The sequence below is a fragment of the Hylaeus volcanicus genome, chromosome 7, assembly GCF_026283585.1.
Source record: "Hylaeus volcanicus isolate JK05 chromosome 7, UHH_iyHylVolc1.0_haploid, whole genome shotgun sequence".
NCBI classification, from domain to species: domain Eukaryota; kingdom Metazoa; phylum Arthropoda; class Insecta; order Hymenoptera; family Colletidae; genus Hylaeus; species Hylaeus volcanicus.
In genome coordinates, this window is record NC_071982.1 from 16,134,850 (window position 1) to 16,157,641 (window position 22,792).

Genomic DNA, 22,792 nt, shown 5'->3' on the forward strand with positions numbered 1-22,792 from the left:
AATGGAGCGTAGATACATAAAAAGATAAAAACAGTTATACGCTACGGTATAAAAGACGGGTTGCAATCATAAGCTGTTATCGACTTAGCCAGAGAGCTACGAAGATGGCATCGGATTAGATGATATCAACCTATGATCTGCAAAAAGCGAACGGGAATATCTGGTACAAAGTTTCTGGAATTAAATCGAGTTCAAGGGGTTAATGGCACGCGAAGATTACTTTATTACGTGACAACGTGATAAACTGGGATCCTTGGGGCACTTGTACGCCCCGTTTACCAGGACGCTAGTAGGAGTCTTTAATCATGGCCAGAATAATTAACCAGGATAATTCTCGGGTGGGTAAATTTAATTATTAACCTTCCCTCGACATTTTCGCTATCAACGACTTGGCACTCGATCTTTCGGTGGAAAAATTTATGGAGCATACTTTTCATGAAACCGTGCACGAAATAAAGGGAATTCGACGTTTTAATGTCCTTGGACACGTAACGATTAATTCGTTTATTACTTTTTAATGACCGTCTTTCAGCGTTGCGCGTCAACAAACGAGACAGTTGCACGCGAATCACGAGTCACGTACCTCTTATGGTAGATTGCTGGTTTCAGTCATTCTTTAAATTGAAATTTGTTAGGATAGAATATGAGTATCACAGAATTCAAATTTTTCAAACGGGACTTAATGGAATCAATTTCTTAATTAAAAAAATGTCAAACTGTGGGAAATATACTTTACAACTTCGTACTAAAATTGAAAATTATTCGAGTTTCTAGTTTTCCTTCAAAAAATTCTACAGATCCGAGTCGAAATATCTCCATCACCTATAAAAGCTAGAATCATTACCGAGTACTTTAATTTCCAATTCGACGCACTCTCGAGCCCAAAACGTCGATTTATCGTCAGAGTGGAGTAAATCGCGAGATGAAACCGAGCGCAGCATCCCCATCCACGGAATCTATATCCCGGCACGCGATAAAGGAGTAATTGCAGCGTCGAATCGTGTCGTTCGTTTCGATGAATTTCTCTTTCACGTGGGCGGAATTTCCAAGCGTTTTCGCGTCGCGTCCGTTAATCCCCTCTGTTCGCATCTGATTGACGTCGACGTTGCGGAACAGTTAATAGATAATGCTTTTTAACTTCATGTTTGACGCGACCGTTTTTCGCCGCGACTCGACGCAATTTATCTCGGCAATTATGTTCCTCGAATTACCACAGTCGAACGCTCGCACCTCCCAGGGTACTTTTTCGTAAAACCAGGGAATAAAGTCGACCGTGTATCTTAAAACGTGAACGTTACTCCTGGTTGTAGTTCTCGAGCAACAAATTCGATAGTGTCTCCTAAGGGTTGATGTTACACCTGAGTCGAAAAATGGTCCAGGATTTAGGAAGGCTAAAAAATACACCGTCTTAATATTATGAAGTTCAAAAAATACTAAAATATAGAAAATGTACTCCACGATTTTGTAACAAAAATTGAAGATTATTCGAGCTCCTAGTTTCCGTCGAAAAAATGGTATCCCCCAAGAGTTAACGTCAAATTTGATTTAAAAGCGTCCCCTATTTTTTAAATGTTACAAAATAGAGAGCATCACTTCCTGCTCCCTACGTTGACCCATAACCTCTTCCTCCAGATACTTCCCCGCGATCCAAAAATAGCAGACGTGTCGCAGAGCAGATACCGAAAAGGACACCAAAAAAGTAACACGCGACTTATCGAGGAAAACCTTTAAACCTCTTCAATTGTATCGGCTGTAGAGGCTTGTTGCATTACACGATAGAACGACGTCGACGTAATCGTCCTGTTTGTTCAAAGGTTCGATTGCGGCAGCGGAGTCGGCACCGTCAGGAGCACGCAAACAGTGAGGCTGAACGAATGGAATACCCTGACTGTCTACAGGCATCGATGGGACGCTTGGATTCAGCTGAATCAAGAGAAACGCGTGGAGGGAAGATCGAAGGTAAGGATACCTTATCCCTCTGAAACGTCGTCGAACTGTACGTTCCTGCGACGGGGTTGAAAAGAAACGACCCTTTATCGACAAAATCCGTTTCTCACGACAGATTTCTCGGGGTGCACCGTCGCTATCCGAGGTAATTGCTGCGGCAATCGACAGTTGTCGACGGGGACTCTAACAAAAGAAAGGAAAAAATATTAGTGGAAGTTAGGGGATTAAAGGGTTAATGGTTGAAAGGTTAGAGGGACGTTTAAGGTGTACGATGAAATTGAGATAATTCAGACAGAAATTGTATGAAATTAATGAGATATTAGGTCTACCGGAAAGTTCTGTCCAGTTACAACAAGTTTCAACGCGCGCATATTCGTTAAAAATGATATACAAATTGCAATCACGCTGGCAAAATGTCACAAGTAATGATAAAAATTATATTATTCAATCAAATTTATCGAAGGTATGAGAAATTTATTATTTTGTTTTATTCTATAAACGGACAGAATTTTCCGGTAGACCTAGTACATAGTTGCCGAACAGTTACGCTAGGTCTAGTTTATCTTTGAAGGAATATGCTGGTAAGAGTAGAAGCATCAGGATACATTCTTACATTGGTACTGATCATTGAACCGATGTATCGGGGGTAAGTAATGGCAATCGATCCCCAAACTCGCGACGTCTTATGAATGGCGAATACGAATTTCACGTTCGAACACGTTCGAACATAATAACGAATTATGAATTTCACGTTTGAACGCTCTTCCCTGTGCACGAATATCTCCCGCTTCGACAAAAGACTCGTCGAGGCGTCCCGGAATCGACACGAGGCGTCGTTTCATACGCGCTCGCTTCCCTTGGCATAATTTTCCGCCGGTTAAGTGGAAGCAGTACTCGCGTCGGACGTTTCCCTTTAAAATTCCGAGCCCCGGTTGACGTCTTTAGAGACGAGCAAATCCTTTTCACGACTCCCCGTGCATTCTTGCCTCGGTGCACCCCGACGTCATCGTTATTCACCTGTATGCAATTCCGTCCGCGATCCGTGTTTCTCGGGGAAACGTTATTTTACGGGGAAATCGTCCATTTAATGACGGAGCCGCGAAACGCCCTCGCGATTATTCCTCGAGACACGCTCGGAACGAATTTTACGACGTTAATTACCGCTGTGTTCGGCGCAGGGTTGTGTTCAGGGAGGGTTGAGAAATAATGGATGTGGTTGTTTTTGTTATTTCGTTTTGGCAAATCCTCGCGGTTTGATCGAAGCTTTGATTGAAAATAATAAAATAACTTGGTAACGATGATGTTTCTTCAATTCTTCTGTTGGGGGGGGGGGGGGGAATTTAATTTGTACATAAATACACGAGGACAATTTCGGTTATATATTTTAGTTTTTTCTTTGTCGTTTGTATATGTTTTTTTTTTTTTTTTTATTGATGTGGACACGGTTTCCCTCTCACTGGAAAATTGATTTCCAGTTTAGGAGCGATCTCCCATCGAGGATGTATTAAAACTGACAAAATTGGGGTGGTAGTTTTCAACAATCCACCGTATCCGGTTCGTCCGTCGATCGGTTAACAGCCTGCAGAACAGTTTATTCGCCGATGTACATAAAAACTGATAAATTGTTTTGTCATCGAAACGAGGGGAAATTGTTTACGCGGAATCGATATTTAACACTCTTCCGATGAAAATACGAGGAAAAATTCCGGAACTCCGAATTTCCAATACCAAAAACAGAACGAGTGACTTGAAAATATATTTAAATTTATATTCAATGTAATTAAAACTTAAGCGAATCGTCTTCATTTAATAAATCTTTTAAGTCTTCCAATTAACACTAAACCTAGCGACGTTCGGTATCCTTCTTCGATCCAAGAAACATCCTTGCATTTTCTATTTCTACTTCTAAACAATTCCCAACTCCTGATCGAGCACGAAACGAGGGTGTCCGCTCTTTCGCGGGGAAGAAATCGTTGGGAAAACGTCGAAGGGGGAAAAATGTGGAAGTGGGAGAGAAATAATCGCGAATGGCACGGCGAAGGGCGACGAAATTGACTTACCTCAGACTTTTCCGCGAACAAGAGGATGGCTTCGTTTCGTTCCGTCTCATTTGTAAAAATGAAGGGAAAAAAGAGGGGTTGAAGGAGAAGTGGGAAAAAAGGGGTAGGCGAGGGACAAAGGTAACGTCGACCCTGTGAGTCGCGAAAACCCCAGCTAGAAATAAAAAACGAGTCGAGTAAGTGCCGGCGTGATTAAAACAGAGCACTGTACTTAACAATGGGGATACGTGTATGCGTTTCGTTGGCGAAAAGGATCCTACTTTCAGCGCGTCGCGGCTCTGAATGACAAGAACCCGTCAAAGAAGGTTTCTCGACGGGAGAATATTACTTTCGCTTCGAAAACCGATATAACCTGCCCCGTCGCACCTGCGGATAGCCATATTTTTCTCGAGAAGTGCACCCGATGCATCTGCAATGCTACCCTTTTGTTTTAGACGGGAACACGTGTATTCTTTTACATAAATCGATCCTACGTGGAATTTCGTGGATGAAAATAGAGAGGGAGAATTTTTAATGCAGGGAAAATGTGGAAAGCTTGAACACTTTGTATAAATTAAGTTGAATATTTTGAAAGATCAAGGTATTTTTACGCAATTGGTACTTTGAATAACTACTAACCAATCGAGTGACCTAACCTAAACTTTCCAGAGCACCTAATATTAATAAAGTCTGGACAGAGAAAATGTCACTGTACACCTTAGGGCCACTCAATATACGCAAATTGTGTCTTGTAATTAAAGTAAACATGCACTTAGGTTCTTCCAACGGGTATTAGACGTTCAAAGACAGATGGCCAATACCAGAGGGGGATGAATGGTCGAACCACGCCCCTAGAACAGACACCCGATCCGTGTAATCAGTAAAATGTACAAAGTTGCCCATAGTTTGCTCGATTAAGGAAATTCACCCCCGTCGCGATATCGCGTCTGGGGTTGTTTATCGATTCACTCGTCCCCGGTGCTACAGGGGGCTAATTTTACCCTAATTTACACGCGCTAGCCGCAGGAAAACTGGGTCGATGTGGGGTACGATACCCCCGTCGCGTGCGTGGTTTTATTAAAAATGTCCTAATACTCGGTAGTAAGGGATGCCATGATTAATTAAAACATTATGGTCTGATACTGCGCAACGTTTTACAACAGGCTTGGAAAACTTACTTAATTCATTTTACATGGCTTGGTAATTACGAAATTGCATGAAAAGCGAACGTCCATCTTAGCTTAGAAGCTTTCTTGGAGCTTTGACCATTTTTATTTAGTTGTTTTCGTTGAATACAATAAATCACTCTCGTAAGAATTTCATTCCTCCAACAATAAATATCGGTATCAATGATTGAAACTGTGTCGATGAAATTGCTGTTTAAACAATTAATTATTTAAGTAATTAAATTCGGTGAAATACGTTAGATCTTTGTACGTAATAATGAATTATCATTTATTGTTTCCATTCGGGATTTATTAAATTTTGCTCGAACTCGAAAATCTCTTGGTTAATTAAATATTCCTTGCTTCAATAACGGCGCAGCGTTTCATAATGAACTATACAAATTGTTTAATTCAGTTCACATGTTTTACGTAATTGTGAAACTTTGTTCCCTTGTTACGGAAAGTTCCTTCCTGTGCCGGTCATTGTAACACACTGGATTATATTTTACAATGAACTGCAGACCAAATTTCATTTTCAATACCGAATTAAATTCAATCGGATGAAAATTTTGATTTAGTGTTCAATGTGAATAAATTATTCTAAAGTAAACTCACTTTAAGTATTTTAAACGTATGAAGCATTTCATTTTAATTCCCCTTTTTTATTAATAATATAATATAATAAACGAAAATACTTGAAGTAACTTATTAAAACGCGAACAAAATTGATTTCAACGTGCATTTAAATGAAATCTTTTTTAAATAATACCATATTGAACCGAATAAACCTACAAGAGACAATCTTTTTCCTGCGTTAAAAATGAAAAATTCCCCCGAAAGGAAACTGGAACGCAACTAAAATGCTTCTATTGTTTATCGCGACTTTGACACGAATTCACGCTTCGCACCTGCTGGATTCCGTATGCCCTCCATTTTTTAAATTCTCCTACAACTTTGCAATCGCAAACGCAGTAACGGGGCACGTTTCATCACATCTCGACGGCGTTTTCTTTAAATTGCACCACCGACGAGCATTTCGTCCTCGAATTAAAAGTCTTTAAAGGCTTTTCCCCCCCTCCCCCACCCTCCTCTGCCGCCACTTTATTTCTTGCACTCGGTGCTTTCGACCTCTCTCATAAGACTTGCAAATTGTTTCGTAATAAATTAGCACGGGGGCGCCTCGGCAGAAGGAGAAACAGGCGCCACTTTCTTCGCGAAATAGTGCTTCCGAGTGCTCCTATAAAAATAGCCAACTTCGTCCACGACCAACTTTCGCGAAACAATCGCCGGAATATTGTCCGTGTCTCGTCGTGGGAAGGAGATCTTAACTCGAGCGGGAAACCGCAATTTCCTGCGAAGAACCCGAGGCTGATCATCGGCAGGGAACTCGGAAAAATTGGAAAAGTGGCTCGTGTTTGTTTGTAATTTATTCCACACGTTTTTAACACCTGCACTTGGTAATAACTAGACTGCGGATCTTTATGCATTTATAGGAAATTTGAATGCACAAGAAACTACAAAATGCAAACAATATGCAAGAATATGAAAAAGATTCAAAGTAAAGTTCGTGTTATAATATTTGCAGAATAAAATAAATTCCTATTTAGGTACAATTTTTGTAGGAACGTTCGCGAAGATTTTATTTTGCATAAAGATCCGCAGTCTAATAATAACAATTCAATGTTTTAAACAGAAACCTTGATAATTTTCACTTCGAAAAATTCTCCCAGAAAGACCCTAGTATTTCCAAGTTCAGACTAAACCTCCCTTTTAACGTTACACGAAAAAAGGTGAAAAATCATTGAATTTTCATCGACAAAAGTTTTCTCTAAATAGAAGCACGAAAGGACTGTAATGCTTTCGGTCCAGCCTGGTGCATCTTTCGCTCGAAAAACCATAATTGATAGGCGGTTTCGCGACTCGATGACGACCAGTCTGTTTTTCCCGGCGGGACGAGTTTAATTGCCTTTAAAATCAGCCGGCGAATGGTTCCGCGAACCGGAGTCCACTTTATCGCCAAGTGCCATTAAGCACTCGGTGTCCTAACGACAGCGTCGTAATTAGAGGAGTCAATCCCCTCGACACCCGCTCCTTTTTTTCCGCTCCCTTTCTGTTCTTCCCACCATTCTCGACGGATTCTTTTTATTTTTCTTCCCCGTGTCGCGAGACGACGCGGCTCAAAACACAGAAGCCACCGGGTTTCGCGTCGTTGACACGTGCCTCGGTTACTTTCGTCGGATTTCACGACGCTCCCTTTCAGGACCAATCGATATCCCTAAAGAAATCGGGGCCTTTCTAGATCCATTTAATGTTGGGTTCTTTTTAAGAAATTGTCAACAGTTTTCTACCCTATTTATACATCAACCATGGACAGAAAAATAGATATTCTGATTCTTAAATTATCACTTTCAGGCATCATATACAAATACCCTGGCCAGAATTGTAATACCTAGCGTGCCCCAAGCAAACCGCAAACCCAGTTTACTCAAAAACAAAGCCTCGAACGAAGAAACTACACGCTACATTTTCAACGTACTTTTGCCTTCACAATCACAGCCCAATAATTAACACAACGCTAATTAGGAGATCCTTTGATGTAAAAATAATATTTCACGTTAGCAAATTAAACAACGCGAATCTGCGTACCTTGCTGGTTCCCATAAAAGAACCGGCTTGTAATTAATAAATTACGTTGCCTCGTTTAAAACCCCTACGGCAAAGAAAATCTGCTGTTACAAGTTACTAATAAGACTAAAAAGAAAAAAAAAAAGAAAATGTTAGCCAGGTTTTCTGCACCGAAACAACGCGCAATGTGCAAGTAAACCGCTCTCGCGATACAAAGCACGTTTCTTGAGCATCTAATTTTCCCGACTTTGCGACGGGTCAGAGAATAACCAGTTCCCTTCTCAGCTGCTTTAATTTTCTCTTCTTTTTCCGCACGACCAAGCACAAGAAAAACGAAATGAAGTCGCAAAACGATTCCTACGTTTCGCTCCATAATGGCGACTTAATATCTCGATACGGTAAACAACGAGAAGTATTTTTCAATTTCGTTCCGTGCCAACGACGCGTTGTGTTTATTTTTGTTTGTTTGTTTAATATATAATCTTTCCTGCCCAACTTTTCAATGGCGAGTTGCGCGTTCGTTTATTCCGTGTCTATTTGTTTCCGTTTGTTTCATTTTCGCTCGCTTGTTTCGTTCGTTCCGTTCGTTTCGTTTATTTCGTTCGTTTTCGCTCGCCGGGCTCGTTCGTTTCGTCTTCATTTAGCCTATTCAGCGTGCTCATTTAATCCGTTAACGGACTTGTATCCGCGGAAATCAAAAAGATGAAGCGTAGAATGTACCTGCTGGACGATTTAAAGAAGTACAAGCGCGTAATGGTTTGTTAAAAGTAATAATGGTGGCGAAGTTTAATTATTGAAAACGGAATATTGCGTAACATTAAATAATGCGTACTTTTGTGGTAGAATTTATGTTTAATTAAGGATGTTATATTGACTTTTACGAGTGTGCTGTGAACAATACCCTCCAAGCTTGGAGAAATAAATAAAATTCAATACACAAACCAACCATTTCAGATAAATTAACTCTAGCGACATTTTAATCTCGATAAATCTTACAGATAGAATTGTTTGCTACCTTCGCCACCCAGTATCACGGCTGCAATTCCATTTGCCATCGGAGACGTCGATACTCCCAAGACCGAAAGGAGACGTCCAAAGAGACGGAAAGAAAAAAAAGAAATTGAGACACAAAGCAGAACATTCCCTTTTCCGGCTCACCAGGCGTTCAGAGAGAAATTCATTAAAAAGCGAGTGCCGTGGTTCCCGGGTTTTCCTGGGGGTAAACCGTCGAAGTCGTAGGAAATTAGCCACCCCTCGGCACAGGGAGAGAGGATTAACTGCATCTGACGGCTGATCGTAACGTCAGCTGGCTCAGCGCGTCACCGCGGAGGAGCCATCTCCTCAAAGAAGCAACGGGGAATCCGATTGTATCATGCCGCCTTATAAAGTCGCCTACAAACGACGGATTATCCCCGTTCCACCCCTCGCGAGCCTCTACCATGAGGTTTCGGTGCGAATGGCCCAGATAGACGGGCAGCAGTTTCGCGTGAAAAATGGATGGAACGACCGAAGCCATCGCGCAAAGAGAAATAAATTGTACGCCACGTGGAGTTAGCCCCATGGGGGACGGGCGAGGGAGGGTGTTAAGAGGGATCGACGCAGGGGTCGTGGACATCGAAAATTTACTTCTATTTTTAGGGTTGGTGGAAAGCAGACCTAACGGAATACGTGGTCTCTGGTTGTTTGAATAAATAAAAAATCCACTGAGAATTATGTTGCAAAAATTCACCACCTAATAGGGTCCGCCAATCAACCAAAAATCGACAAATAAAGGGAAAATTCACTAACTCCATTAACCAAACAGTTAAAAAAATATTGAATGGTCCCCAAATCAGTTTCCAATAACTACCCTCTACGAGCAGATAATCGAAAATTGAACCAAATGTCGTTCGAAATGAACCTTACGGCGATAAAGAAACGTTCTTCCATTTTCCGTATTCCACGTCTCGATTAATTATCAGCCTTTAACAGAACGGCGAATTCGTTTATTTCGGAAATGAGTTCTCGGAGGGAACAGCGAACGGTTGACCCTTCGACGGACCGAACATCAAAGGGAACGACGTTAAATTTGAATTTCTGAAAGAGCATATCTTTTGACCGCCCGCCCATCGGGAACCTCATTTACACTAATATTTGAAGTATTTCTCCCGTCTCGGTGTTAATAGTGCTTGCTTCGGTTCCGTGGAACATCAATGTGCAAGATTCGCGCTACGCTCTTTTTCCCTTTCTCATCGCGATATTTTCGTAATGGCTTACCCGCAACCCCTATCCCCGTTGGATCAAAAGATTTACCTCGTCCGTCTCGACGAGCCTGTAAAAGTTCCACGGAAGTTTTCTAGCCTACGGAACAGAGGCATCGGTCGTTTAAACTTTCCGTAATTACGAATGAGGCCCTCGAAAGTTCAGCCATCTGAGTTCAACTCCCTCTGCGCGTTTTGTCGCTTTTGGTAGGGAAAGCTTGTTATCGAGACGAGCCTGAAATTAGACGAAAACAAAATGTTATTTTAGGGGAACACTCGTTTGTTGCTTTTCTGTCTATTTGTGGTTTTAATGAGCCCCCGTTAAACTTTCTGGGACATCAATGTTCTTCATAGAAAGAATGAGCTGGGACATTTCATTTTGTACGTCGCTGCTTCGTTCTAGGTCATGGCTTCTTATTATTGACAGTGATTTGAATAAATCAATGTTAACGTGGTTTAGAATGCTCCAAAGAACACAGCGAAAAATAAAACTTAAGAAATATGCATATAATTAATTATCGTTGATTTTTAATTCCATATATTTCACCAGTAACATTTAATACTTCAACATTAATCACCGTCAAATAAAAACTTCGTTCCACTAATCTCCAAAAGAAAACTTTCCCAAAACCTTGATGATCTTTTTTACCAAAAAAGTAAAGAAAGTCGATGCAATTAGCTGCCTTCCTCGAACCAAAAAATATCTAGGTTATCTCGATATCGTTAACGCGTTCAGTTCTTTTTCCTCCAGCGGCGAGAATTTTAGTTGTCGAATAAAACAATCTCCCGTTCAGTTCTAAAATCATTAACGCGAACTTGGTAGCGAACACGGTCCTAGCAGAGTGAAATTAAAACTCGAAAGTCAATTACAACTTGTCGTCATCGTTTCTCGAGAGATCTCGAACGAGAATCCTGGATCTTCCCATTCAACGACGAACGTGTTCCTCTCGATCGACCATGATTCCGCTCTTATTTCTTTTAATTGGAAGGAAAAAGTCGGCATTTACGCGACACTTCGAATGTAATTCGAGCAAAGTTCTCTTTACGCTCGCGAAGAGGAACGAATCCACCGATGCGTGCTCGACTAAAAGAGATTAAATTGAAGGATACGCTCGCAAACTCGCTTTGCGATTTTATTTTCGTTTATTATGATCTTTTAGTTCACTGGACTCGACACTTTGCGCGCTCAAGTGACAGCGAAATTATTTTCAATACTTTTAATCAACGAAACACGCGCAAGTGTTTTTCGAGGGCCGTTCGAGTGGAAATATTAATTGGGAGAAAATTAATAAAAGTTCGATTGTTATCCACGAATGTGTTCCCCTTTGCGACACCTTTTCAAACAGTATTTTTAAGCGTACTTCTATACTCGCGCAGTTTTCGAGCTATCGTTTACCCCTGCAATTATTATATTTTCGTTAGTAATGAATTAACAGGTATTCCTCAGTTATTTACTCTATTTTGAAAACCACTGATTAAACTTGAAGCTCGAAGTACTTCAAAACGTTTCATTTACGACCAAACTGAAAATATTCACTACCATATTAAATTCATTTAAAATTATTCCTTGACTCGAAATCTAACAGAATCTCCTACATTTATTATTTTTGGGTTGCACTCTCAATTCTATATGAAACAAAAATTAAACTATCACTCGAATCTAAAAATACTTCAAAACATTCCGTTTACAATCAAACCTAAACAACATAAAATATTCGCCACTATATTAAATTCATTTCACATTGCACCCTTGGGAAAAGGAGTCCAAGTCCATGAAATCTGAAGCAATGTCTGTGGCCATGATTGAACGAGAGTCTCCAAGAAGTCGAGAAATCCTCGAGGAAGCTCGATAACTCCCATCTCCGAGATTCCCGATCAAAATTATTTTCTGTCTCGATCATGGCAGTCGAAAGGTCTCGCCGTAAGTTTCTCCGAGGTGGAAGACCTTTCAGCGCGCCGCTGCGGGGTAGGAGCATGATTTTGAGACGAGTCCAGGGTCGATACACCCCGAAGAAAGTTTCGAGACTTTTGTAAGTGCATTAACTTGGAAACCTGTCGGAGGGTCGTCGACAGAATTCCGCTATACGTGCACGCCGCCCGACACTCGCGTGTTTGATACGTGTACGCGAGAACGCAACCGTGCTCGGATACAAGAAACTCGCTCGTCAGCGGACGCGCTTAGACGTGTCACCTGGGCAAATATGGGTCACCTCGGATATGCATAATCCGCGTAAATTGCTGCCATCTCCGACTGCATCTCGACGTCTGCGCGACGCTCTCGAGAAGCTGCGTTGTTGGACGATGCTATTCGCGCGAAATATCCACGGGGAAGCGTCGAAAATTCATGCTAAGTGGATTTGTCAGCATTGAAGTGACGGATAGGTTGAATGGATAGATTCATTGGACGGGAATTTGGCATTTGATAGAGATTTTCTGTTCTTGTGTCCTATCGAGAACTATTGATCAATTATATTTTGAGTGAATTCATCGACCAGTCGGGTAATCAACTATAGGTAATTTCGGTTGCATTTTAAAAGAACAGATTTCAATTGCAGTTAATCCAAGTGCGACTGCAAATTCAGTAAGGGCATGGTTCTTACGTAGCGGATGGTGTTTATTTTTTTAAATGGTCTTGGACAACACAATTCCGAATCCACAACGTAAGAATCTTCTTTCCCCTGAATTTTTCTTCATCTTCTTCGCGTTTCTTTTCTGCGACTTTCCAACTTACATTTCTTATCTACTTTCCTGTCCCGGAGTACTAATGTCCTTACTGCATCTCCTACAGTCTCGTTCTTACACGACGTTATATTTATATTGCCCGTTTCCTCAGAATTTATCTACAATTTTCCTCTCACACGTAACAAATAATTGAAAATACTATAAAAATTATTTAATAATATCTCGAGGTCTTCGCCTACAAGACCACATCAATTATCGAACCAGGGAACTAATTACATTCGATGTAATCGATTTGTCCCCCCTCTCACTAAATTCATAGATACAGCACTATAATATACGCGCGCGTGTTAATTGAAATCTCAATTGAAAGTGAATCTTTCATCCAACTACCAATGACTACAAAATCTGAAAGTTCCGACTTCGCTAGAATATTTAAGCAACTGCTAAAGTTTCTAACCACATACTGAACACACGCATTCGAAATCTCGACGTGGTTCCGCCATTATTTCGTTCGCGAGGAAACTGCGCAAAGCGCGCCGCATCAATTTAATTTATTACACCGGTGATGCACGATTTGCTGAGATATAATCTGCGCGAGAGGTGAGTATAACGAGGAACGTTTAACTGCGCAACCCGTCGAGTTATTACAAAATTGAATATTCTACACCGTCAATGTTCCAGACGCGTCTCGCGCAACGCCCAGAAATTCCTTCCGTAATTGCTTGGTCTGTAAATAATTTTCCCGACATCGGGCAAGTACGGTATCTGCGGTTTACGCGATATCCACCGCTCTGAATTAGACGCGTGTTTTCATTAATGAAGTGGCACACGTTGATGAAAAGTTACGGGAGTATTTAATAGCAGCGAAAGGTGTTCTTGAAATTCTGTGAAACGAGGTAAATTGAAAAGCAAAGTTTAATTATATTGGCGACGAAAATGGCGAAGGAGATTCCAAAGAATTTATACATAGAAAGAAGTTCGCGTAGTATTATTCTTTGAATTTGAACGCGAGTTATGCGACGCGTTTTGATGCAACAATTCGGCCCCCGTTTACTCCCCTGATTAAAATTGTTTAATTTCGTGGCTGTGCTCGCGAATAATCCCTACTTCAAAATCCATTGTATAAATTATAATAATAATTCATTTACGCAGATAAATCCCTTCAATATTCCGTGCACAATACATATACTAATAACAAGAACGCGATCATAGATCGAGGTCAGTTCACAGAGTTTCCCCAACTCTAGGTCCCCAAATTTTTAATTACTCCAATTGCGCGATTAAAATTTCTAATTTCCAAATTTTCCAGCCACAATTCCCACATTTTCTATCGTACGATAAAAAGGGCATTGCGTTCGAAGAACGAAAATGTAGAGTGGGCGAGAAAACAACCAAGAATTGAATAAATCATAAAGCGGTTGCAGAATAGCGCGAATTATACAACGACTTTATGCAACTACGTAAACCGGACAATTCTGGATTTGATTACAGGGCTTGTTTGCGAGGATTACCTTCCGCGAACCGCTCTTCGTCGGCGGCCCCGGAAACACAACCGGCCTGGAGCGACTTCCGGTGCGGACCGGATTTAAGGGTTGCGTCCGGCATCTGGAAGCCAATGAACACCGCTATCGCTTCCCCCTTGCACCGCAGGGGGATGCTGCGAATGGTTTCGACGTTGGTGAGTATAATTTTCTTCCAAACCAGAAATCAGATCGATCTGGTGCTTCAGCGAGCAAGTTTGCGCAAAGATCGATATCCAAAAATCATTAATTATTTCGTCTTCGGTATTTAATTCACTCTTGGAATATTCATGAACGTAATCTCCGGATTGAGTAGCGTAGCGAATAAAAGGTTACACGCGATATAAAAGTCAATCAAGCGAATAGCTGCGCGAGCCAGGCGGAATTACTTTACCTAATGTGATTGAGTTTGAAATATATTGATGAATTTCTTATCGATATCCAGCCAAATATAAACTGAAGATTCTATACACTTGGGACTATACAGTCCCTATACAGTCTGGCAATCTCAGACGCAAATAATCCATAGGAATATATTTCTAAATAAATATCCTCTGGAATATACTCTTAGCTACAATAAATACTCCACGAATTTGTTGCTCATTTTAAAATGTCAACACATACCTTATCAAATTTGAAAACGAAACTTTAGAGACATACATTTAAATAGCGAACCTGTCAAAGTGTCGCGTACACATTTTTCTCCATAATGGGGTCAGGAAGATAATTCCCCCGGCTTATCGAAATCGTGTCAGAGATTTTCCACGCCTAATTCTGGCACAAAGCAAAGGTTAGAAGCGTTCCAACGACGAAGGTTTGGCGCGTTACCTTATCACGAAGTACCAAGAACCTCCCGAAACCGGTCAACCGACTGTCGAATCTTCCATTGAAAGGTTCAAGGAGGAGATACCTATAATCCTTCCAAGCGTAACCTCTCCGAGTAGACAGCTTTTAAGGGCATTCTCCCCGGACGATAGACGTCCGACCACTCCGCCACGTGCAACTCCATTCTCGGAGGCAGTGTATAATACATCAAAGGGGCGCATTCCCGTGTACGATGCATTTTTTGGTCTACGGCTGGGCCAGCCTCAAAAGGAAAACCGCATGGCGACGTCGAAGACGATGCCAGGACAAAGAGGAAACCGCGAGGGACGATATCAGAGTAAATCGTCCGTGGATCTTCTCCACTCGTCGCGACTCCGTTTCACGGATACTCGGGAAAGTGTTCGTGCTTGCGAAAATAAGTTGTTCGGGTTGTTTTTCCTCTTACAAACTCCTCGTTGAGATTTAACGAAGTTTACCGAAAACTGGGTCGATTAATCGCGGAGGTCGCGATTTTTACCAACAAAGCGCTCTACATTGCCAGCAGAGAGTTCTATATTGCCAGCGGAGCAATATGTCTTATCAGCAGAGCGTTCTACATTACCAACTCTCACCTACTTTCGTTTGAGTTTCAATTCTTTTTCTGTACGTCTTTTGTAGTAGTTCTGTATTAAACAGAAATTTAAATCAGAATTCTGTTAAATCGTTTAAACAGAATCTGCAGCACGAAATTGTGGAATGACTTACAATTAGTAGCTGCTGCTGGTTAAATTTCATATAATAAATTGAGTTTGTTTGTATTCATTTCCAATGAATTAAAAGTGAAATCTTAATAAGCAAATTTATACTGTGTACAGATAGTTAAGCGTTGTTCGTGTGGTGGTGCTACGTTTATCGGTGATTTCTCGATTCAATTCTTGCCTGGTTTGTTTCCCATCGAGTTTGCTAATCCTGGTTCAGAAGAGCCAATTAGTCGGAATACATTGACGTACGTTGAAAACGATACCTAATAAAAAAACCCGCTGCATGCCGTTCCTCCATTGTGTTTCTTTGTTACCAGTATAATTTGCATGCTCTACATATGTATACACCGAGCGAACGACGCGATTCCTTTTCAGAGTATCTTTTATTCCCTTCGCTTTCAAGTTGCGCATTCATTGCGTGCGTTTTTACCTCTCGACGTTTACGGACGAGACTCGACCCCGAAGAATAATGTCAATTGCCGGAGTAAAGTGATTTATCCTCCGTAATTCACTGTTGCTATTGTTTCACGTTGCCTCGAACGGGACTAATTTTGTCTCGATTTTTATTTAAGCGAGGAATTGAATGATAAAGTTGCGAGCGAGCTTTTGTAATTTGAAAGAAATTATTTTTGTGGAATATCAGTTATTTTTAAAGTGTACGATCGTAAATAAATTTTCGGAAACTTCATTTTTATTATTAAAATTTAATATTTAACTCTTTTCCTATTATTGAAATTTAATATTTGATTACTTTCCTATTTCTTAAAATTTCGTGTCAAATAATATATTCGAACGGTTCGAAGAAGATACTTGGCGAACCGGAAGTTCGTGCAACGAACACTGAAGGGTTTTCCAGGGAAATTCATGCGACACCTGTTGTCTTCCGTGATATAGGGGTTAACTCGCGCGACCGATACCGGCGCAGCTTCGTCCGAAGCAAAATTTAACTGCAAAACGCCTAATTATGGATCGCGGTGTTTCGTCGTCGTCATTATCGTCGAGTGGAATTGCGAATCACCGCGGCGAAATAGCCTATTACACTTTTACGTTTCGCGTTATGGACGTCGAGCGATTCTGCGCTCTCAAGAATTTATTTCCATCTGGATTGCCAGCTTTCCGTCTCCTCAAAACTCGTGAAATTAGATACGATATTATCCGCGGGGCTTGCTACTTTCAGCGAAACACAAAGTGATACTTGTTTAACTTTAGTTGGTTCTTAATTAACTACTCGAGGAACGACGACTGTGCCTAGTGGAAATATTATTGGAGAATCGTAAAGTCAAGATGATTACACAGCATGTCACGCCTAAACCAGACCACCTGAATGTCTCTTTCGATTGTGATTTCACTTATAAATGAATTTTTTTCGTATCGTATTATGTAGCTGACATTAGAATACCGATGACAGGGCCATACAGGTTGTTTGTCGAAAAGGAATTTCGATGCTCGCGAAACGATGACGTCGCCTCGATAATTGATTAACGCTTGATAATTAACGCCGAGCCCTTGATGCAGTGGCGGCATCGACTCGCGCGCGATTAGCCACGCCGCGCTCTTGTCCTGACTTTGATCGTGAACTAATTACCCGACGCGAAGCGCACTTCGGCTCAGAATTTAATTTAACGCATTCCCACGGATGCGACGTCGTCGTCGCGTCAACTAGCGTTACGTTAATCAATGAGTGCGAAAGAAGGAAGGAATTTTTGGCCGGAGGCCTTCCTTTCGATCAGCCTTTGAATTTTTCCGATCCTAACGTAGGGGAGGTCTTAATCTCTGCTCTAGGAATTCTTGAGAGCGTCTGCAGCGACGTTTCTTACGATCTTCTCTCGCTTTTTGTACGATTTTGTATGATATTTCGCTTTTTTCTTGGGTAATTAGTTGATAGGATCTTATAGCAAGGATGTTGCTGGAAATTTGCTAGAAAGATGAGAAAAAATCGTAGAAAGTGATTGCTAACCTCTAGATTTGTTTATGCAAATTAACACTTTCAAGGGTACAGAAAAAGAATTTGAAATTTAAATGAAAGTGAGCGAGACATGGTAACGTAGAACACTTCCCTAGCTTAGATATACCGCGATATTTTGATTAATATATAGAGAAAACTTTCGAATAAAATGTTTGCTCAAACCAGCCGAAACGTCTATTATTATTCCCCTTTCGCGATCAATATCGGATTCGAACAGAAATGTTCTCCCGTTGCATTCATGCTTGGCTATTGTTTCCCGCGACCGCACGAAATATAGAAATATTATATTAAAATATTACCTCGAAATATTAATATTCGGTATCCCCAATCACAGAAGGTCGTTCTCATGAGAAAGATGGTTTCCACGGAATAAATTTCCCTCTGTTTAGTATTTCGCGGCGGGGTTAATCGGATTACTTTCGGTGAATAAAACACAATTCCAACGAAGGAAACGGGGCGGTAGTAAAAGGAAGCGGAGGGAACGTGACTCGTATGGACTTCGTAATAATGAATGACCCAGACGATTTTTAAAGTTCCCTATGCCGAGGTGGAATCGAGGTTATTCGATTCGACGGGGGTCGACGAACTCGAAACCAGCCGAAATCACCTGATCGAAGTTTCTCAATTTACCAGACGTTACTTCTCTCTCCTCCTCACACTCTCTTCTTTTTAAATCGAGATTCTCTATGCATTAGTAACGATAGACGAAGGAGAAGCAGTCCTTCCAGGCGCTGCTTTCTAACCTGACACGATATTTTATTGCTCATGGTACTTGAGATACGCGTTAAGTTTTAAATAAACGAGGAGGACTCCTTCGTGGGGCCTCGTAAATTCCTTGGAAAAAGTCTGGCTACGTTTTAAGACCCAACTTCGATTTCCTATCTCGAGGTTCATGTTCTTTTTTTGAACTTATGAGATACCTGTAGATGACAGAATTGGAGAGTATATTATGGATATATAAATTGGCAGTAATGTTTACGTTTTTATATTTTTATATAAACGTACAAATTTACAAATAACATATATTTTGATATATTTCATATGGTCATATATTTTGAAATGTATCAATATACATGTTACTTATAAATTTATATGTTTATATGTACGTTCATATAAACACAAACATATGTAAAAATATACATATGCAACATTGAAATCCAATCGCGTTAACTAAACGATCGAAAACACGATTTTACCTGAATTTATTTCAAACGAATAATTTCGAGAAACTGGACCAAATCGGAAGCTTCCCTTCCGTAACGAGGACGACCCTTTCGCGAGATTCTGTTTGCATAAACGGATTTTTTTTTCTCGAATATCTCTGTTTACACGTACTTCTACCTCCTCCAGCGACGAAGTCTAATTAGATTTTCTTCGAGCAACGCGATCGATGCTTCCCTCGAAGTTTCCTCGTGAATTCACGTTTTTCGCGAATTCAACGGCCAGTAAGCACCGTCCTCGAAAATTCTCGACCCGTTTCGAAATTATCGAGGCGTACAAGTGTCGTTAAATAAATTTCCCGAAGAACAGAGGAAAGGTCTGCCACCTCTCCGCGATGAAACTAAACTACTTGTTGGTTGGGTCATGACCCCCTGGGCACAATCTCGTAACGATTGCCTCCAGAGTTTGTCGACCTGCGACGCGACCAACCCTACGATCGTATTTTCTAAACTAAAATAACATGCGAATTCTATATGTAGTGCTTAACACTTCGACTGCGAAGCGCGTATGGACTCAGAGAAATGTTACAACGCACTTCCTAGCCTACAAAAATTTAAAGAAATTAGGAATGCAAGAAGAACGAACACCAAACGTGACAAATAAAAAAAGCAGAAGCTTGAAGCATCGAAGATTAAAGCTTGCGTACAACTCCGGCTACGACAAAGAAATAAACCACTTCCCAGTTCTCAGAAATTCCCCGATAAAGTCGAGCGAGCACATTGGATGATAATTCCGACGACATCTCCGTTCCCAGCATCGGCGAGGAGCGGAGAGTGGTTGGGGGTGTTTAAAGCTTTCGTATTTTCGTCAAATATTTGCTCAGATAGTATCGACGCGTATACCAGAAGCTGAAGAATCGAGCGATATTTCTCGAGGACGAGTTTCTCTGGCAAACCGTATGCAGTCGACGCTTTTTCGCTCGGTGTTTATTTGAGAAAGGATTTCGCGGCGTCGCGAAACGAGATTCTAGCGATACCGAGCCATAGAGGAGAGAATCGATCCGATGTATTTATTGTTGTCGTTGCAGAGGAATGCACCGCGGACAGATGCAGCAAGGTGCCCTGTTCCCACGGCGGGAAATGCTTGACTACCGGCGGCGACACAGCCGTGTGCCTCTGTCCCCTCGGATACACCGGCGACCTGTGCGAAACTAGGGTGGATTTACAGGTAAATCTAAATAAATAAAATCCAATTCTGTCCGTCTGTTTGCTCAATTACCGCGAACCTTGAGGCGCGCCCGCAGGGGAGTCTTCTTTTTCAATGGGGTAGGAACAACTGAATCAAAATGAAAATTGGTGTATGGATGGCTCTTTCGATGTGGTTTGATTGGATATATTTTGTTTTATCGAAGGGTGGCTTGGGTGAGATTTTTCTTTATTCATAGGAGAACGTGCAGAGATTCGCAATCCCCCGATTAAATCGTGACAAGAAATATTTCCACCTGGGAACCCCCTAAAAAAGAGCAGCGAAAGTCTGAGTCTCGAGAAGGACGATTTAATTCGGTGCGCGAGAGCGTGGATGGTCCCTTTGAAAAATGTTATGAGGTGCGGGGCGATACCTGGGGCATCATTTACGTCCTCCCGACGCACCGCTGACCCGCTTTTCTTTCTGCGCGAGTAAAAGCTACGTCCTTGGCGATAACCCGCTCCCACGGGTCCGCGGAGGAAAGTGACCCTGTATTATACGAAAGACCAGCTGCAGGATAGATCCCACGAGGGAGAAACCATTTTCTCGCGGCGACGACGTACTCGCCCGCGGTAAAGATCCGCCACTTTGCTTATCGAGTTCGCTCGGTGCGAAAAACAGTCCCCGTGCAATCTCCTCGCTGCCTTGTCGCGATAATAAAGAGAGACGAACAAGCTCGGTGACAATATCTGTCAAATTGGTAATGGGAAGTTTCTATACGTCGGTACGTGACGATGAAAGTGCGCTTTGGTTGGTTGCGAAGGATTTTCTGGAGGAGGTTTCACGATTTTACGTTTCAACTAGCTATGCCCCGCGGTTTCACCCACGTGGAATACAGGATTGTCTCGAAATAAGCAACTCGATAATCTCCATCTTTTTATGTGAAGTCGCTTGCCGAGTGAGAGATCTGACAAGAATTGAGAATCCCGTGAAAACGAGAAGCCACTTTATTTCGCCCGGGATGTTTTTATCGGTCGTCCACTATTTATTTTTCCAGTCGCATGTCCGTATCGTGTATCAGTCGTTGCGTTCCGCGACTCGAAATGAAATTCGAAGCGATGTCGATGAATTAAATCACGGCTAAACGCGAGCCCCGACGGTCGACCGACTATTTCCATTCGATCCTTTATCGTGAACGCGAGCGAGAGGGTTCGCAACGACGTGAAACGGGCTTTTGAAGTCGCCGCCGATAAAGCTTTCGGAAAACTCGATCGAATTGTCGGCGGCGTGCATTATATGGAATTAAAGGGGCGACGGGCCTGCACCCTCGGAGTTGGAGAACGAGTTTGAGTTTCAAGTGACACTTGTTAGCTCCATGGTCCTTCGTGGCTGTTTGTCGGACGAGCTTAAAGGAAGTTCCGTTTCGACGGGAAATACGGTTATCCAGGATGAGTAATAGAAGCCCTTTGCCCAACGGCAACGATTGATCAGTATTCCCTCCCGGAAATTTCCGTGAAACCGTACGAACCGGGCGAAACAAAATAGCGAACCGATAGAGGCTGTTGCGAGAGACTCTCTTTAGGGATGCTTTATTTTGCTTGGAGTGCAGACAAATTCGAGCTGACTTCTCGTACGACTGGTAGATATGTTTTCACTGCTCGTAGCGCGATGTTAAATATACGGTGTTTATTCGTTAAGGGGGTATTCTAGTCTGAAGTGATCCAGTAAAAAATCATTAAGTGCTTCAAAACTTGACTGCAATTATATTCTGTACGTTGTAATTATAACACTAATACAGATTCTATTCTCTCGTCATACGAATGTTATCGCTTCCTAGCGTTCTAAATTCAGAGTGTTCTGCTTTTATCAGAATAGATTTGATCGTTTGAATTGAAGCAGTTGGTAAACAAGAAAGCATTCGCTCGTTTCTGCTAAATCGTGCAGTTGCCGTAGTTCAAAGTATCCGAATGCGATTGCACGTTACGAGAACCGTTTAAAGAGTCTGTGGGAATCGTGTTCGTAGCAAACGAATCATCGAGTACCGTGCTTAATTATACCACCGCGCGCCGTATTGAGTTCTTGAAACGTTGGATAACAATCGACGATCTTGCTCCAGTCGTCGCTACGGATGATTTCATACAGTGACTGCGAAAAGTATTTTCAGGCGAAGCTTTGCGTAGCTCCGTTCAGTAGAGATCTAATTTAAGCTCGAAATTTTGATTTCGGATAGAGAGACTAGAAGTAAAATGGAGGATTAACAAAAACGGGCGAACATTAATTTTGTTTCATGACTCTGCAGTTGAAATTTTCCAATTTTCTCTCCCCAATTTTCTTTGATCCCCAATTGAAATATAAACTTTACATTATAATTGTACAATTGAATTCATTGAAGCATTTTTCTTACTGATGAATTAAAAACATTTAAGTCATTCTCATGAATAAATTTGTTTTGTAACCTCCTCCTTTCTTCCTCGCCATTTATAATTCTTTATTCTAGACATTTCTAAATTAATTAAGAGAAACTATACGCAAAAAAATGATTTATCCTATTAAAATTGATTCGGAAACGAGCCTGAACATTCTCCCTGGATACTTTTCGCGCTCACTGTACGAGGTGAAACGCGTGCCGCGATTTTTCGCGTCTCCCGAGTACAAAGGGGATATTTCCTCCTTCTTGGCGATTTTAAAACGTTTCA

The 22,792-nt window shown here is 41.5% G+C and overlaps 1 protein-coding gene and 1 long non-coding RNA gene across 5 annotated transcripts in view; one reads left to right on the forward strand and one right to left on the reverse strand.

Moving 5' to 3' along the window:
* Positions 1 to 22,792, forward strand: part of LOC128879985 (pikachurin-like) — a 161,032-nt gene that overhangs the window by 124,017 nt on the left and 14,223 nt on the right. For all 3 annotated transcript variants that reach the window (XM_054129583.1, XM_054129585.1, XM_054129584.1), the window contains exons 7-9: positions 1,815 to 1,959; positions 14,191 to 14,377; positions 19,999 to 20,138. In XM_054129583.1, coding sequence (XP_053985558.1) covers positions 1,815 to 1,959; positions 14,191 to 14,377; positions 19,999 to 20,138 — 472 coding nt within the window. The remainder of the gene's footprint in view (positions 1 to 1,814; positions 1,960 to 14,190; positions 14,378 to 19,998; positions 20,139 to 22,792) is intronic.
* Positions 1 to 22,792, reverse strand: part of LOC128879990 (uncharacterized) — a 56,132-nt gene that overhangs the window by 17,769 nt on the left and 15,571 nt on the right. The window contains exon 6 of one of the 2 annotated variants that reach the window (XR_008457725.1): positions 10,070 to 10,252. The exons of the other annotated variant lie outside the window; for it this stretch is intronic. This is a non-coding gene — a long non-coding RNA (uncharacterized LOC128879990). The remainder of the gene's footprint in view (positions 1 to 10,069; positions 10,253 to 22,792) is intronic. 2 annotated transcript variants of the gene reach the window in all.